The sequence below is a fragment of the Aotus nancymaae genome, unplaced genomic scaffold (assembly GCF_030222135.1).
Source record: "Aotus nancymaae isolate 86718 unplaced genomic scaffold, 86718_ANA_hifiasm-v0.15.2.pri h1tg000029l, whole genome shotgun sequence".
NCBI lineage: Eukaryota > Metazoa > Chordata > Mammalia > Primates > Aotidae > Aotus > Aotus nancymaae.
This window is the reverse complement of record NW_026988442.1, coordinates 52,556,439-52,575,769: the sequence shown is the minus strand read 5'-3', so window position 1 is coordinate 52,575,769 and position 19,331 is coordinate 52,556,439. Positions and strand designations below refer to the sequence as shown.

The 19,331-nt window shown below is 39.6% G+C and overlaps 1 protein-coding gene across 2 annotated transcripts in view; it reads right to left on the bottom strand.

Annotated features, from left to right (window-relative positions):
- Nucleotides 1-19,331, bottom strand: part of LY75 (lymphocyte antigen 75) — a 138,501-nt gene that overhangs the window by 16,407 nt on the left and 102,763 nt on the right. The window contains exons 1-4 of one of the 2 annotated variants that reach the window (XM_012454846.2): nucleotides 19,231-19,300; nucleotides 4,027-4,137; nucleotides 1,752-1,868; nucleotides 895-1,068 (exon numbers count right to left, since the gene is read on the bottom strand). In XM_012454846.2, coding sequence (XP_012310269.1) covers nucleotides 895-1,068; nucleotides 1,752-1,868; nucleotides 4,027-4,137; nucleotides 19,231-19,285 — 457 coding nt within the window. In that variant the 5' untranslated portion in view covers nucleotides 19,286-19,300. Of the gene's footprint in view, nucleotides 1-894; nucleotides 1,069-1,751; nucleotides 1,869-4,026; nucleotides 4,138-19,230; nucleotides 19,301-19,331 lie in introns of those variants that run through there. The other variant, XM_012454847.2, reaches the window with a different exon arrangement.

Here is a 19,331-nt window from a genome sequence, read left to right as displayed (position 1 = left end):
TAGGTTTCTTTAATGAGAAAACATTTACTTTTTAAAATGTAGGACAACAAACTTTGTGTAGTGTTTTAACAAATAACATCAAAATACTGTTGTGGGCCAGGATAATTCTGTTCATTAAAAAATCTTCCGATGGGTCAGAAGAAAATATTTTAACTCCAAATAAATTATAAACTATGATGTAGTTTTTGTTTGCCTAAACAAAGGATGTTAGTACTATGGAGAATCTAATTCTTTGTAAAGTAACATGAAGATTCTGGAATTATACATGATTATTCTTCACCACTTCTGCTCACTCAATTCACATGTAAAGAGATCATAATAATTCCTTTGAACAACAAGAAATTTTTGATCTCTTGGAAACACTAAGCAGATAGACTAAAAGTATGCCTATTTCATGTGATCTGGCCTTACCTCCTAAATGTAAGAGAATTACAATTTGAGTTCCAAGAGACTTGAGAGTAAACCATCCTATTAAAACATTTGGAGGTCGTATTCCCTATTTTTTTTTTTTTTGAGAGAGAGAGTATTGCTCTGTTGCCCAGGTTGGGGTACAATGACTCAGTCACTGCTTACTGCAGCCTCAACCCCCCAGGCTCAACTGATCCTCCCACCTCAGCCTCCCACATATTTGGGACTACAGGCGCACGCCACCACACCCAACAAGTTTTTGTATTTTTTGTAGAGATGAGTTTTTGCTCAAGCTGGTCTTGAATGCCTGCACTCAAGCAATCCAGTGCCTCAGTCTACCATAGTGCTGGGATTGCGGGTGTGAGCCACCATGCCCAGCCTTATTCTATTTAATGAGGCACATTTATCTCAAATAAAATTATTTTAAAACTGGCCCTACTTTTCCTGCTCCTCCTAGAAGGGAAAAACACCTTCGGTCATACTTACTAGCTGTTTTGCATAGTGTTCCTTCCACAGAAGAAACTTCACAATTTCCTTTTGTCCATTCACCTGTCTTGATGTGCAGAAAAGCACAGGTATCAACTAAATCCTCACCATCATCTTGGTCTGTCCACTTATCAAATGTCATATTTGAATGATCAAACCACTTGAAACTTGCATCTGTCAATTAAGGAATATTTTCAACATTATGACAGTTTTAAAAGGTGTTCAAAGCCAAAAAGCGTATAGGATTAAAGGTAGAAAGTTAATAAGGTATGTCTGGTCTAAACATTTGGTTGTGGGATTAAAATTAGAAGGAGAAGTATATCCTGTGTACAGCCAAATCATCAAAAGCTATCGATTTAAGAGGGTTCTGAAGATAATCCAATTTTTGCAAAAATAAATATATATGTATAATATTCTCATGGGAAAAAAGTCAAGAAAAATAGTTAAAATATTAGTAGTAACCTTAGTAATTTCACTTCATTTGAAAATATTTACATATATACTTTATATTTGTCTGTAGTGATGATAAATACATTTATTTAATAGAACCATGATAATTTAGTCTATCCTTAGCCTATTAGTTGCTGACACTCTTTTACGATCATGCCATATTACAAAAATACCGAGCCTTAGAACCACATTTTAATCCAGACAAGAATCAACTATGGCTTTCATCTGTGTAAGTCATTGAGCTATACAGGAACAAGCTGTGGTTCGATCATAGGTGCACACTGAAAATGTAACACCTAGAGGCCACAGGAATCATCAACTTGAACTAGAGAATTGAAGAGCCATCAGTTTGACTACATTAAAAAAAGAAGAACAAAGTCACGTCCCATGAGGTAACTATCGCTTACCGTCTGTGTCATAAAACATGCCCAGTAGGATATCATCTGAGCCTTTCCATTGCTTTTTCAAAGTATCCAATATAAAAGCATTTTCTTCTTCATTATGTATGCTTATCATGTCTGCTCCTGAAATTATTTTAAAGAGAAAAAAGTCAGCATATTCCAGAATCAGTGAAAATCACTAGCTATATAAAAATAATTAACTTTTTATATATTAGAGCTGGACAATAAAATTTGATCTTATAGTTCATACAAGCTAATAAGGGTATAGGAACATGCCTTGGCTTTCAGTCTCTAATGATTTATGTCATTGAAATTATGTTTATGTCTCAGTATACCTAATATAAATTGAGGTTTTTTTTTTTTGAAGGGATAGAAAATAGTTGTAGGGGCCAGGCATAGTGGCTCACGCCTGTAATCCCAGCACTTTGGGAGGTTAAGGCGGGTGGATCACCCGAGGTCAGGAGTTTGAGACCAGCCTGGCCAACATGACAAAACCCTGTCGCTACCAAAACAACACAAAAAACATTAGCTGTGCCTACTAGTGCATGCTTGTAATCCCAGCTACTCAGGAGGCTGAGGCAGGAGAATTGCTTGAACCCAGGAAGTAGAAGTTGCAGTGAGCTGAGATCGTCCCACTGCACTCCAGCCTAGGCAACAAACTGAGACTCCGTTGAAGAGGAAAAAGAAAAAGAGAAAGAAAAAGAGAGAAGAGAAGAGAAAGAAAAGAAAGAAGGAAGGAAGGAAGGAAGGAAGGAAGGAAGGAAGGAGAAAAAGAAAGAGAAAGAAAGAAGAAAGAAAGAAAGAAAGGAAAAAAGAAAGAAGGAAAGAAAGAAAGAAAATACTCGCAGGAGAAAACTTGTTTTAAAAATCTTTTAAGACCAACAAAATTGCTATTGTTTTATTTCAACTGCCTTGAAATAAAACCATATTGGCATGTTGGAAATTTCATCTTGTTTTCACACAGTCAATGTTCAGGTAAGACTTTTTCAAAGGGAAACAACATATATGTATTAAGTACTATGTGGCACTTTAATAAGATTAAATAACTTTTGTGTTTACATTTATTCCTCCTATAATAAATGTATATGATTTTGATTAAGGTATCCCTAATACAATTTCATACAGTCTTCCAAATGTTATATTGTTGAAGAATATAACAATAATAAAAAGCACTTTTAAAGAATCAGGACTCTCATATCACCAGGTTAGATATTTGGGTTGAAAAAGATGCTAGTCACATCACAGTTTTAGTTTGAGCTAACAAGTGTCACAATAATTAGAGGCTCAACGAAAGGATACATTTTGGGCCCAATAGCCCAAAATAGCCCATAAATATATAAATAGCATCCAAGCACAGTTTTTAAAAAATGACTTTTTTTGGTTGGATGCAGTGGCTCACACCTGTAATCCCAGCAACTTGGAAGGCCAAGGCAAGAGGATCACTTGAGGCCAGGAGTTTCAGACCAGTCTGGGTAACCTAGTGAAACCCTGTCTCTATAAACAAACAAAATAGCTAGTGCATGCCTGTAATCCTGTCTATTCAAGGGGCTGACATGGGAGGATCACTTGAACCCAGGAGCTCAAGGCTGTAGTAAGCTATGATCACGCCACTGCACTCAAGCCTGGGTGACAGAGCAAGATCCTGTCTCAAGAAAAAAAGACATTTTTATTTAAAATATTTTAGAATGTGAAGTTATAAATCTATTTCCTAGAGAACACTGAGAGTATGGTGTAGCAAACAGCTTTTTTATAATTATTCCTTAATGTACTCTTCTTTACTACAGTCTTAATTCATGTCCCATGTAATCTGACTTCAGCACTTTCCAGGCAGAAGAACTAAGTGATTAAGAACTCTAAGCCTAAAATCCAACAAACCTGGGTTAAAATCCTGGCTTTGTCAATTATTTCCTGTGTAACCTTGAACCTAAGTTAATTTTCATCTCTCAATAAAATGATAATAATACACTACTTGATAGGTTTGTTATGATAATTAAAGCCAAGTAAAGTATATGCTGTGCTTAAGAACAGTGCCTGGCATAGGATATGCATGTTAAATAGACCCGGCTTTGGACAGTATTATCCAACACCTGTCTTCCAACTCCAGGATTAAATATATACCCAATTCCACTGCCTGTAGCTTGTGTGTTGTCAAATAAAAGTTGTATATTAAATCTCAGGGCCCAGTTAAAAGTGACATGTGACAAAATAAATTTTTAAAGAAATTAATGAATGTTATTTACTAATTTGTGAAAAAATAAACAAAAAAGAATAAGCCTTTTACCATGGTCCATACACTGATTTCTGACATCCTCTATGCTTTCTACGTTGATGGCTTCTTGGAGAAAAATGTAACAACTGTCTTGGAACTGAATCCAACTAGATGAAGGACAGTCTATGTAGAAAAAAGAAAAACTATGTTAAATAACTTGAGAAAAAGAATTACATAAATTCCCAAAGATAAGGATATTAGATATTAAAGTTTCACACACACACAAAGGCAATTTCCTTTGTTAAATCTTTATTAAGATAAGAAATCAACCAGTGTAACAGGAATTTGTTTCTCTCTATTAAATACATGGGAAAAGAGAAATGTGCCAATGATCCTCTTCGACTTTACAGAGGAAAGATAAAAGTTTTTAGGTTGTTTAGGAATTCAGACATGTAAATTAGTGTTATTACCAAGGTAACAATCTAGCAGACAACTAATCAGACTTTTCTTTGAAAGTTATCTTTGCAGCATATAACAGTTTCAAAAGTCTTAGTTTTACAAGGCCCTGTTGTTCAAATTATACCTCCAAGAACAGAGAAGAACAAGTTGCTAGCTTATAAATATTCACAAGTTTTCATATTGCACAGGAAAACAAGATTGATGTTCTTATGAATATTCTTAATTTAACACCTCATCAAAGTAGATTCCTTGAGGTAGTTCAACAAAATAGGACTATAACTCTTCCTCTATTGCTGTAAAGGGACATCTCCTTCACCTCTATCTTGGTCTCTTTTTGTTTATTATAAAGATGTGCATTTTTAGGCCTAGACTCTGGAATTTAATTGGTTAGCATTATATAGACATTTTATGTTTAAGTTCTGCTTTTTTTTTTTTGAGACAGGGTCTTGTGCTGTCATCCAGGCTGGAGTGCAGTGGCACGATCTCAGCTCACTGCAACTTCTGCCTCCTGGGCTCAAGGGCTCCTCCCACCTCAGCTTAACTGGTTTAGAGTCTGGGCTGTGATTCATCTGGGCAAAACCAAGAATTTGGAGGTCAACCTGTTGTATAAGGTAGATGAGGAATAAAATTTCATCTTCCTCAGTATGAACATAAGTTTTGATGATGTCACCATGGGGTTGGTTGCAAGTGTTTACTCCATGGTGGCACATACCTGTAGCTGGGACTACAGGTATGTGCCACCATGCCCAGCTAATTTTTGTATTTTTTGCAGAGATGGGATTTTGCCATGTTGCTCAGGCTGGTCTCAAACTCCTGAGCACAAGTGATCCACCTGCCTTGGCCTCTTAAAATGCTGGAATAACAGGCGTGAGCCACCATGCCCAGCCTAAGTTGTGCATTACATTTTTAATATAAACAAGTAGAAGCAAGCCCTACCACAAAGATCAGAATTTACCAATTAGCTACATTAATCTAAGTTGATTCAACACTCTCAGTTTTACTAAGCTCAGAATATTGTCCCCAGTACTGACCTCAGCTTCTTTTTTTTTTTGAGATGCAGTGGTGAGATCTGGGCTCAGTGCAACCTCCATCTCCCAGTTCAAGCGATTCTCCTGCCTCAGCCTCTCAAGTAGCTGGGATTACAGGCATCTGCCACCACGCCCAGTTAATTTTTGTATTTTTAGTAGAGACGGGGTTTCACTATGTTGACCAGGCTGGTCTTGAACTCCTGACCTCATGATCCACCCACCTCAGCCTCCGAAAGTGCTGGGCTTACAAGGGTGAGCCACTACGCCTGGCCTGACCTCAGCTTGTTATATAGCACAGAGCACATGGCCGCCAAGCTAGATTGCTTTGAAGTCTTATAACTTCTTGATAATGAGAGTTGAGCAGAAGTGGAATGTTCAACATACCCGTCTTGCCTTTAAAAGGAAGCAGTGTGTCCCTTATATATATATATATATATATATTTTTGAGAACAGAGTCTTACTCTGTCACCCAGGCTGGAGTGCAGTGGCATGATCTTGGCTCACTGAAACTTCTGCCTCCCAGGCTCAAGGGATTCGTGCCTCTCCCTCCTGATTAGCTGGGATTACAGGTACACACCATGACACCTGGTTAATTTTTTAAATTTTTTTGTAGAGATAGAGTCTCACTATGTTGTCCAGGCTGCTCTTGAACTCCTAGGCTCAGCAGTCCTCCTACCTTGGGCTCCCAAAGTGCTGGGATTACAGGCAAGAGCCACTGTGCCCACCTATAATTTATTTTATATCCAAGTTTCTTTTCCCTTCCAGCTGTTTCATAAGCACTTGAATTACACATATGACTACCTTGGGTTTAACTCTGGCAGGAATCTAGAACTCTCCCACTATGCTGGCTTAAAGATACGGTGTTTTGCAACAAGCACTTTGCTTTAGGAAAATATTCATTATGAAACATTAAATTAAAGTAATCTGGCTATACAATTACATGATACCAACATTTACAAAGCAAAGAAGTCCGGAAAAGAGTCAGGAATTGGAGATACCAGATAACTTTGTAGGAGGAGGGTCTGAAAAAAAGACACTTGGTTAAAGTCTGTACATGGAGCAGGTAGATCCTCTCCCTGAGAAATAGCCCTCAGCCATCTCAGGTTCATTATACATTTCTGCCACCTTCTTTGAAAGTCTGGCCTTTATTCAGAGAAAATACTTTTATTTCTTCAAATCTACTTCCAGGCCATCAAACATTATTCTCTGTCTGCTCATCCTTTGAGGCTCAGGCCATCTATACCACCTTCTCCAAGACATCCCCACTAGAATTGATTTTGACTTTTGCATGTAATTTCATCATCCACCATCCACTGGAAGTGTAAAGTACCAGCAGGAACATGGCTTTAAAGTCAGACAGACTTCCGTTTTCATCTTGGTGGTGAGACCTTGCACAACTATTATTTCCTGTGTTTCCTCAGGAAAAAAGAGATAACATCTAACTCACTGGATTGCTGTGAGTACCAGGTAAGATGCTGCAAACCTGCACAGCACAGTACCTCACTTGTACAAGGAAAGTATTTAAAATATGTAGCTTTTACGTACCTCATCATTCGAATCTTTCTCTCCTGGACAGCGACCACTCTGAAAGTAGGGACTGAGCCTTATTAATTTTTGGATACCTAACACCTCAGATATCTCTTGGATTGTAATAAAGACTTAAACTATTCAGCTGAAGGAATGAATTCTCTTACTTGTCCTTAAATAGTTTAATTTATCATCTATTCAACATCTTCAGACACTCTTCTTTCCTGTGGGTTCAACCTTTCCTTCTTGAAGCACATTAAGTTTCTTTTTCTTTTTTGAGATGGAGCCTTACTCCGTCGTCCAGGCTGGAGTGCAGTGGTACAATCTCAGCTCATTGCAACCTCTGCCTCCAGGGTTCAAGTGATTCTCCTGCCTCAGCCTCCTGAGTAGCTAGAATTACAGGTGCATGCCACCATGCCCGGCTAATTTTTATTTTGAGTAGAGACAGGGTTTCGCCATGTTGGCCAGTCTGGTATCGAACCCCTGACCTCAGGTGATCCACCCGCCTTGGCCTCCCAAAGTGCTGGGATTACAGGCATAAGCCACCGTGCCTGGCCAACTTTCTTATGTACTAAAATACAACTGAACTGACTTTGCTGCCAATTCTAATACCTTTCCTGATAAATTTTCAAAAAGTAAATTTTTTATTCAAATAAAACATGCATGCAGTGCACAAGTTATAAATACACAAGTTGGTGAATTTTTTTTCTTTTTTCTTTAATGTTTTGGTGACTTTTCATAAAGTAAACATACCCATATAATTATCAGAGGAATGAAGAACAGAACATTAACCCCTTTTGCTCACCATCCTTCCAAAGGTTATCACTAACCTACCTTCTAACACCATCGATTAGTTTTGCCTGGTTTTGAACTTTATAGTAATGGAATCATACATTATGTACTCTTTGATGTCTGGCTTCTTTTGATAAATGTTACTTTTAAAATCATTTTATTTAAGACTTATTTAAGAACTTATTTATTCTTCTGTTGATGAATATTTGGGTAGTTTCTAGTTTGTGGCTATTGTAATGCTGCTTTAAACACTCTATGCGTACTTTCTGTGAGTACATTTCTAGAAGTTGATTGCTGGGGCCATAGAGTGTGGGTATGTCCAGCTTTCACCGGTACTGCCAAACACTTTTTCAAAGTAATTAAAATTCTTGCAAGCAGCAAGTTTTTTTTTTAAATCCAGCTTGATCATCTTTGTCTTTTAATTGAAGTATTTCCAGTAATATTTAATGTAGTTACTGATAAATTGGGGTTTATATCTACCATCTTACTATTTGTTTTTTGTCTGTCCTACTTATTTTATGTTCTTTGTTTCTCCTTTATTGTCTTCTTTTTGTATTAAACATTTTATATTTGATCCTTTTTCTTTTAGCTTGTGAATTATATACTCTTTAATTTTTTTCCGTAGTAGATACACTGAAAATTACAATATGTGACTTTGCTTTATTAATACCTAAAATCAATCAGTACTTTTACCACTTCGTAGACAGTCCTAGAAACATACAATATTTTAATTTCATTGACTTCCTTTCCTTTATCTTATTGTTTTATTACTGTTTTGCCTGGCCAGTGTTCCTTTAGATTTAAATACATATTTACGCTCTCTGTTGCTCTTCATTCCTTCTCGCATTTCTGTGTTTCTGATCGGGATAATTTTCCATTTGCTTAAAGAAATCTCTTTGGTGTTTCTTTAAGTGTAGGTCTACTGGAAACTCCTCAGTTCTTGATATCCTATAAATGCCTCTGCTGGGCACAGCGGCTCACGCCTGTAATCTCAGCACTTTGGAAAGTCAAGTAGGGCGGATTACCTGAGGTCAGGAATTCAAGACAAGCATGGCCAACATGGTGAAACCCTATCTCTACTAAAAGGTACAAAAAATTATCTGGGTGTGGTGGTGGGTGCCTGTAATCCCAGCTACTGGGGAGGCTGATGCAGGAGAATTGCTTGAACCCAGGAGGCAGAGGTTGCAGTGAGCCAGGATTGCACCATTGCACTCCAGCCTGGGTGACAAAGTGAGACTCCGTCTCAAAAGAAAAAAAAAGAAAAAAAGTCTTTATACTGTCTTCATGTTTGATGGCTATCTTTGCAAATACAGAATTGTAGAATGACAGCTTATCTTTAAGATACACGTTGTCATGCACCATATAATGACATCTTGATCAATGATAGACTGCATATACAGCAGTGTCCCCATGAGGTTATATAATACCATTATTTTTACTGCGCTTTTGCTATGTTTAGAAACACAAATACTTACGTCGTGCTGAAATTGCCTACAGCATTCAGTATAGTAGTAACACGGCCGTGTAGGTTCTGCATGTTACTGTGGAGCAATAGGCTCCAGCATGGGGCACAGGTGTGTAGAAGGTATACCATCTAGGTTTGTGTAGGTACACTCTACAATGTTTGCACAATGACAAAATTGCCTAATGAAAAACTGCCTTTCTCAAAATGTATCCCTGTTGTTAATTAAGCAATGAATGACTATAGTTTTGTTGTTTTGGCTTTCATCATTTCTACTGAGAAGTTGGCTGTCAGTCTCACTGTTGCTTTTTGGACAGTAATGTGCTTTTCCCCCTTCTTGAGGCTTTAAAGATTTTCTTTGTCTTTGGTTTTTACGAGTTTTACAGTGGTATGCTGTTGTTTTAGTTTTTTTAAATCCTGCTAAGAGTTCAATGCACTTTCTAAATCTGTGGTTTATTTTCATTGGTAACTTTTGAAAAGTTCTTGGCCATTATCATTTCAGATAATGCTTCTGCTCCATTCTCTCTCTCCTCCCTTTCTGGGACTCAAATTACATCTATGTTAGACTTTTTACCATGTCCCATATATCCCTTTTGCTCTTTTCAATACTGTTAATACTCTTTATACTATAATCTCATTCTTTCTGGTTTATTAATGTACCCTTAAGAAGTTGTAACTTAACTGAGGGTAAGGGTAACTTTTTTTTTTTTCCTGAGACAAGGTCTCTCTCCATCACCCAGTCTAGAGTACAATGGCACGGTCAAAGCTCATTGCAGCCTTGAACTCCTGGGCTCAAGCGATCCTCCCACCTCAGCCTCCCAAGTAGACAGATGGCTAATTTGTTTGATTTTTTTGTAGAGACAGGGGTATCACTATATTGCCCAGCCTGGTCTAACTCCTGGTTTCAAGCAATTCTCCCACCTTGGCCTCCCAAAGTGCTGGAATTACAGGCGTGAGCCACTGTGCCGAGCCCACTTCAGTTTTTCATGCTTTTAAACCCCATCTATTGAGTTTATAATATCAGTGATTTTTCAGTTATAGAATTTCAAATTGATTATATTTTTTAAATTTGAATTTGATTATATTTTAAAATTCTAATCTTAGTATTTATATTCTTTAAACTTATCACAGTCATTTTAAAGTCCATTTCTGGTAACTCTAATTTCGAGGTCACCTATTAAGTCTGTTTCCTACTCTCCTCTCTGGTACCCTCACACCCCCTTAAACAGGTTTTTTTGTTCTGTCTGGTAGCTTTCTATCTAATGCCAAACACTGTATGAAAAATTGTAGCACCTCTAAGTGATGTTATCTTCCTCTAGAAAGGATTCTTATCAGCAGGGACTGAGTCCATGTGAAGAGGTGTTCTAGTTTTTGTGAAGCCCAGCGCCTACAGATCTTTGAAAGCCTGGATATTAACTAGAGCCACCTCCTCTTTGGTGAGTTAAGACTCATATTTTTTGTTTCCTCAATGCCAAAAACTCCGCTCTGCTTTTAGCTATTTAAGATTTTACCAGCTCTCTTAAGGAGAATACACAGACTTTTGGGCTCAGCTCAGCAAACTGCCTTAGCAGCTCTCTGATGCCAGCATATATGATTCTTATGGAATTTAATCTAGATCTTCTAGTTGTTCTTAATGGGAGTGTTAGTCTCCTACTCCATGGTAGCCAGATGCAAAATTCCATCTTTTGTACTTTTAAACAAGTTATCAACAAATGATAGCCACCTATCATCCATATCAGCCATTTGCTGAGCAACTCCTATGTGTCAGGTATAATGCTTAGTGCTAAGAGGTGAGGAGAAAGAATAAAAGTCTCCTACACTTAAAGTGGTCAGTCTGATGGAAGAGTCAGACAGACAGACATAACAGATACTACAAAGATAGGATAGGTAAAATGCTATGAGATGTAGAAGGAGTGTATGACTTTGTAGAATAAGTGAACATTTCAAAAAAGTAGGCAATATTTGAGCTACATCTCACTGGATAAATAGGAGGTTGCCATGGAGAAAAGAAAAAAGAAAAAAAAAATCCAGGCAAAGGGCAGATGATAAAAAGCACAGTTACAGGTACTAGTAAGATCTCCATAAATATTCATTGAATGAGTGAACTAGGGTATAAAGGCAGGTTTCTTCCCTCCTTCCCCTCTCTGCTGCCAGAGACATGACGGAGGACACAAGCAGTCGTTTCCAGAATAAAACATAAACTGAAAGTCAAAAGGGCAGAGACTCTAAATTGCAAACTTTCATGATTCTTTTTCTTCTTTTTTTCCCTTTTCTACTTTCTTCTGGCTCCTTTTATTGCTCTTTTTCTTTTACCTGATGGAATTTTAAAAAACTGAAATGGAAACTGACTACATTACCACACTGAATGACACCTGAAACACTTTTATAAATCATTGGCAATTATTGAACCACAAGTTTAGAAATGCACTTTTGTATTATTTCTAGTCAAAACTACAGATAGTGTTTTCTACTTATAACAAATAACTTGACAATATACAACAATGAATTAATTTTTGAAATACCATTTATATAAAATAAAATGTCTAGTAAGTTCACAAAAATATAATCAACACCCAAGTCAAGCAAAACTTACAGATTACTTATTTGTACACTTACAGTTCTTTTATTTTTTTCTTTTGCTCCTGGCATGCTGTGAAAACATGTAGTTCTCATACTTTATGAATTAAAACAATCTGAAGATATGATCTCTAAAACACTGATTAAGGGATATTCCTATTTCAGTGGCAGCTCACATGTCAATTCTCCATGTAGTGTCTAACCCTTATCTTCCTCTAACCTACGACTCCTTTGAACATCTATAAGACTTTTAAACTGCCTTATATATGAGAGGCCTTTTCTTGTAACAAGGACTAAAGACATGCTCAGACTACCAGATGATAGATTTATTGTACAGCTATATGGCTAATAAGAAAGCTGAGGATACCATCTCAGCAGTCAAATAGGCTTAGAGTTCGTATACTAGGCCCCATCTTGGGCTGATGCTTAGCCTATAGTAGTCAGCTTTTAACTAAGGAAATTATCCTTATTCCAATTAGTTGTGGCTAGGGTTTTGAGAATAACATGGCACAAATCATAAGAACTATGAGTAGTTATTCTTCTTTGGAAAACGAAATGTGTAACCCTCTGACAGCTTATACCTGTTTACATGGCACTCATTAGATCCTGCTTTATATAACAGCTATCTGATATGCATCCTGTTTTCCCAAATGGTTCTTAACTGCATGACAGCAGAGACTGTGTCTGAGATCTAACTGTATTCTCAATAATAACTATCCTTCTGTCTTGAACATAACTCTGGAAGGAATGCGTAGAAGTGGGTCAATACAGGACTCTGGTTAAGCCCATTAGGCTGTGGAGAAAAGTCTGGCTCTGACTATGCAATCTTAGACATGTTATTTAAGCTTACTGTGTCCCAGTTTCCTTATCTGTATAATGGGAATGATAACAGTACCTATCTGAGGGGGTTGCTTTTAAAAAATTGTGCTAGGTGAATGGGATTCCACAGTGAACAAAAAGGAAAATAATTCCTGCCCTCCTGGAAATTTATGTTCTAGTTGAGGCAGAAATGTAAAAGGAAGAAAAATAATAAAATAATATGTTAGATGGTGTATTGTGGTCTATTGCTATGTAAAAAAATAGCAGCTTAAAACAAGAAACACAGTTATTATACAGTTTCTCTGGGTCAGGAATTCAGAAGCAGTTGCTTGGCTGGGTGATTCTGGCTTGGGGTCTCTATGAAGCTATAGTGAAGATGCTAGCTAGGGCTGCAGCCATCTGAACACTGAACTGGAGCTGGAAGGTCAGCTTCAAGAAGGCTCACTCATATGGGTGGTGAGTTGGTGCTGGCTGTGGGCAGGACACCACAGTTCCTCACCAAGTGGACTTCTCCACAGGGGTGCTTGAGGGTCCTTATGACATGGCAGGTAGCTTCTCCCAGAGTGAGTGTTTCAAAGGTGGGCAAAGGTGGATGTTCAATGCCTCATATAACCCAGCCCTGATTGCCACGCTGTCTTATTTCCATACTATCTTACTGGTTATTGTATCAGTCAGGGTTCTCCAGAGAAACAGAGAACCAATTGCGTGCGTGTGTGCGTGTGGGGGTGTGTGTGTGTGTGTGTCTGAAAAGATAAGAGGGGAAAAAGTCACATGGACATGGATATTTTGGGAGAACAGAGGGAGTAGCAAACACAAAGCCACTGTGTTTGCACAGTATGGGAATGAGGATGATGATGATGATAACCATCTACTCAAAGACCACTGCTGAATAACTAAGAAAGAAAAACAGAAATGGCCCTGAACTCAATGATGGACAACTTACGATTTTCTGACTTTACAAGTTTACTGGGATATAGCCCCATTCTAAGTCAAGGAGCATCTGTATGTGACAAGACCAAAAAAATTTTTTTTTAAACAGGCTATGTATAGAAAAATAGAAAACAGACTGTTGGCTCACTTCCCCAAAACTTTCAGCTGCCTTCTCCTTAGGCTCATTTCAGCATTAGCAGTAACTCCAGTTAATTCAACATGGAATCCCTTTTCTCATGCTATAGATCAGTGTGTGTGCCCCAGAAACAAGTTTTAAGCACTACTCAAAAGAAATATTTTTACTTTGAGAAGAACAGTGCTCAAATAGAGGCTGGATAACTCCTGTGAGGAGAGTTGTTGACGTTTATGCACCTCACGAGCAAAAGGCTAAACTAAGTTGTCTTCAATGCTAAGTATCTTTGCTATAATCCTCATATAATTAAAAACCTGCCCACTGAGCTCTCTGCAAAGGGCCTTTCTATTACTCTTATTTCTTCACAGCAGTCCTGAAAGATAGGTTGTTATTAATAGTGCACCTAAATGACTCTTAGGGATTTTATAATTTTATAATTATTTAATATGTACAGAAATTTAGGAGCCTCATGAATATTTTAAAAGTTGTACTTAGCATAACTCCAAAAGTTTCTATATAGATCCTCTGCCTAAAATTATCACATGCTAAGGGAAGATAACATCATATCCACAGGAATACTTTGCATTACTAGTCAAACCTAATAGAACTCTCTGTTCCTTTATAAGTACTCACTTTCTCTCTCTCTCTAAAAAAAAAAACAACATGAGGAAGTGATTCTTGGGACATACTTGTTCTAAATGTTAACAAAAGAAAAGGCAAAGACTTCTTTTTGTTTTTCATTGTCAATAATAAGACCTTTGCTTCTTTCCCATTAAGATATGAATTAGTCACATACCTTCTGCAAGGGCAACTGTAGCAGAGACAGATGAAGATGAGGGGCTATTTATGACATTTATAATGTATGGAGGAAGGAGTGGCTGTTCCAAGTCCCTAACTAATCCAGAGATTCTGTGGCTGTATGCTGAGCTGCAAGATCTCTCTGAATCCCAGGGAAACTGAGGTACTCTGACACTCCATCCCCTCTCCATCACTCTTCCCAATCTACCTTTCAAGACATCCACCTCCATATTCTCCCATCACTTCCCTCTTCAGAAAGGCTGTTCTAATATTTGTTCATAGAAGGGGTGTGCCACTGTTAATCTGTACCTTCTTCTTTAGGCATCACTGGTCCATTTTCTTAAAAGATTTGCCCTCAAAATCTAAAATAGGCCAGGCACAGCCATTCACACCTGTAATCCCAGAGCTTTGGAAGGCTGAGGTAGAAGGATCACTTGAGCCCAGGAGTTCAGGACTAGCCTAGGCAACAAAGTGAGACCCTATCTCTACAAAATTTTTTTAAAAAATTAGCAAAGCATGGTGGCATGCATCTGTAGTATCAGCTACTTAGGGAGCTGAGGTGGGAGGATCACTTGAGCCCAGGAGGTCAAGGGTGCAGTGAGCCCTGATTGCACCAATGTACACCAGTCTGGGTGACAGAGTGAGACCCTTTCTCAAAAAAAAAAAAAAAAAAATCTAAACCCACAAAAGGGTCCGGGCGCGATGGTGCACGCCTGTAAAAAAAAAAAAAAAATATATATATATATATATATATATATATATATATAAATGAAAAAAAAACCCCACAAAAGGAATGAAATACATGATATGCACAATGAAAAATTGTGGAAAGTAGTAACCATGCTGCAAAACTAGTTTTCAACACATAAGCAACTTGTTAAAAGATTATGAACAGTAAAGGAAGTCCTGAAATAATACTTAATTGTAATTCACCTTTTCATTGGAAGATAAACATTAGCATTTCATAATTTATTATAAAATACTCTAATATTTAATCTGAGATAATTTCCCCTGAAACATCACTGTGCCATACACAAGAGTCAGAAAAGGTGGCATCAGGTCGGGCATGGTGGCTTATACTTGTAATCCCAGCGCTTTGGCAGGCTGAGGCTGGCAGATCACAAGGTGAGAAGTTTGAGATCAGCCTGGCCAACGTGGTGAAACTCCGTTTCTACTGAAAATACGAAAATTAGCCGGGCGTGGTGGCACACGCCTATAATCCCAGCTACTCAAGAGGTTGAGGCAGAAGAATTCCTTGAACCTGGGAGGCATAGGTTGCAGTGAGCTGACTGCACCACTGCACTCCAGCCTGGGTGACAGAGAGAGACTCTGTCTTGGCAGGGTGGAGGGGAGAGGAGAGGAGAGGAAAGGAGAGGTGGGGAGGGGAGGGGAGAGGGGAGAGGAGAGGAAAGGAGAGGAGAGGGCATCAATAGATTAAGATGATTTAAGGCTTTGAATTCAATTATGAAATGAGTACCTAGCAGAGGTAACATAATTTGAAAAATACTGCAATCCACTTATCCCATCTACTTTTTAAATAGCTCACCCATTTTTTTATCCTTTTATTATAAATTAGAATAAAGTGAAGAGACACAAATCAAAACAAAACAAAAATCCACAAGATGGTAAAAATCCCTGCTGTTACGGAGCTTCCTTCTGGTAAGAGAAGCAACAAGCAAGACAGATGAATAAACACAATGCATTCAGAAAGGCTTGGAAAAGATAAAACATGGAGATGTGAAGGAGGATGTGGGTGTTCCAGGAGGCTTCAGGAGCTGACACATGAACAGAGATCCGAATGGTGGAGGTGGGGACAGCTGTGCCAAGGACTGGGGGAAGGTGGTGTGCACAGAAGGACCAGAGGTGTTGGTACTCCAATACCCAGATACCGTTTACTCTGTGGATACACAGAGTGAATGGCAGGAAGAATGGTAAGAGATGACATTAGGGAGGAAGGCAGAGGCACCTCATCTAAGACTTGTAGGACATGGCAATTCAAAATTGGAAACCTAGACTCTGATCCACATGATGATCATGGAATGAGGACTTACTCTGAACATGCTTGTTCACTCATCTCATGCCAGGCAGAGGAAACCACTGACCCAATAAACACATACTGATCATCTATTATGTGCTTAAGCATCCTTGAGGAAAAACTTTTTAAAAGAATGCCATGGATTTTCACTCAGTAATTTAAAGAATGTTTTGTCTGTTGTGATTTTCAAAATAATAGCTAAGAACAACATAAGATCACTTCACTAATAACCTCCAAAATGACAGACAATAACAATGATTTCCATTTCAACATCACATTTATATGCAATACTCATATTTATTACGCAACATCATAAGAACTTTTCTATTAAGATCTTGGTATTCAGCAACAAACTCTTTCTTGACTTAGTTCTAAGCCAAATATGACTCCTGGTCTTGCTCGGATGGGAGATTTGTGAGGTATTATGAAAAACACACTTAGATTTTCAGCCTTATAACATCAGCATATACATGAATGTGCTCAGTAACCATAAACATCCAATACACATAAGGTGGTATTTACATGTTTTCTGGTTGGACAATTACCCTTCATTTTTTATGAAGAGAATAAAGGGAAGGAAACCAAGATGAACCATGCCTGTAATAGGGACTAGATGTGGAGTTCCCAATTAATGCTCCCAGTAGCCCCGTGAGGTATTATCTCTGTTTTGCTGAAGTGCAGATAAGTTGGTTAACTAGCTAGGCCAAAGCTCATGCTCATTTCTAAATTAATCCTTAAAGCTTCCTGACTTAGAGGAGCCGATTAATTAACAGCATTAATTTATTCAACATGCACTTTTCTAACGCTCTTGAAAAGCCTATTGATCCACTCTGGACTTATCAAAGGAAATGCACAAAAATCTCCAAAGAGAAATTTGCCCTCTATTGCTGGTCAAAACAGCTTCACTGAAGAAGAGACATACCAAAATCTAGAAACTGATTTTCTTTAAAAGTCTGACAGAAAGAAAATCTGACAGGAAAATTTGACTAGCCTAAAGCACAAATGCCCAGCCTTGCAGAGGGTGGTTTACGTGGGAGCTGAGATGTTACTCCCACGTGCAGGAGGGTTCAGAGACAGCCCAGCTTTGTCTTAGACAAAATTAATGTACCCAGCCTGAACACTGTGAACATGGGCACATCTTGTTCTTGCCCCTTTGACAGGCAGCAGATGGCGTAACCAATCATAAATGCTGGTCCACAAAAGCTTTCAAGAAAGGAACCTTGGGTTTGTACCCAAGTTCTGAGCTGCTGCTGCCTTCAACACTGAGGTCCACTGAAATATTCCTGTCAGCAGGCTTGGAGCAGGCACTTATTATAAAAAGGCAGTGAATTCAGGGGGCAGGAATCTCTTGCATAATCACTTTATTTAAGCCCACACAAGTATTCATTTAGTTCTTGTTTATTTTGCTCTTTCATTCCTGGAATTGTTCAGTCAGTGGTGTTTTTGGAAGTCTGTCTTCCCCAGAGTCTCTCCAGCCACATATTTTTGACATGCTTTTACGGAAACTTGTTTTCTTTCTTTTTTTTTTTTTTTAAAACACACAGTCAATAGAATTGTGCATCTTCCTCACGAGTCATTTGGTAAATCACTGATCACGTGTGTGACTTTTCAGATGTCAGTTGCACAACAGCAGACTAGAACTTTAAAACCCCTTGATTTCAGTGAAATCCAAGCTTCGCCTGTTCCCGTTCCTCTTCCATCCAGGGGTTATTTGGCTGAACTGTTACCCTGTTTCAACAGCTTGAACACCAACCAACTGGACAAACACCACTGCTTGCAAAAGACGGCCTGCTTCCCCCGGCCCCCACCCCCATCCCAGCACCCGCAACCCGGCCGCGCGCCAGCTGGGGAAATCGCCGCCAAGTTCCGCGCTTCTCGTTCCAGCCCAAAATGGCCCAGAAACGGCGCCCGTCGCGCGACTCCAAGCCCCTCAGCTCTCCGGCCAATCGGCCTTACTTGGGGTTCCCTCCCAGCGAAGTGAGGTCTGCGCTGAGGACGTGGACTCCGAGGAAGACAGGGCCCTCGCGTATTCTCGGCCACCTCCCTTCCCCGAGGGCAGGCGGGTGGGAGGTGACAGGAGCCAGGGCGCACGGGGGACGGGCGTGCAGGGAAGGGCAGGACGCCCGGCCGGGTGCGGCGTCTGCGGGCCGCCCTCGGGCACTCGGGCACGAAGAGTGTGCTCTGGGCAGGGGGCGAAGGCGGTCGCGCGCGGTCCCGGCGAGGGACGGCTTACCCGCTTACCCGCTTACCCGCGACGGCAGCAGCGGCGAGGCCCAGCAGCGGCACCAGGAGCGCGGGCAGCGCGGCCCGGAGCATGACGGCGGGTGCGGGTAGGCTGCAGCGGCGGCGCGGCCGGAGCGGGGCGGGGCGGGGCGGGAGCGGGGGCGGCGCTTCTCGGGTGCGGGTTCAGTCCCCGCCGGGCGGAGAGTGGATGGGGCCGGGGAGGGGGGATCTCCCACCCAGGACGACCCGGGTGCTCCAGGTCGCAGGAGCGGCTGGCACGCAGCCTTCTGGAACTTCTAATTTTGTTTTTAACTTTTCATTTGAACTGAAACAATTTAAGACTTTCGAAAATGTTGCAAACACAGCACAAAAGATTTCCAGAACCCTTCAGCCAGCTTCTCTAAATATTAACATCTTATATAATGCCAGTGCAGTGATCAAACACAGGACACTCCCACTGGGATGATGCGATTAGCTAATCTACAGCACTTACCACATCTCACTAATTGCCCTTCTAAGAGTTCTGGGATCCGACCAGGATCATACATTGCATTGAGATGTCGTGTCTCCTTAGTCTCCGTTCAATCTAGGGCA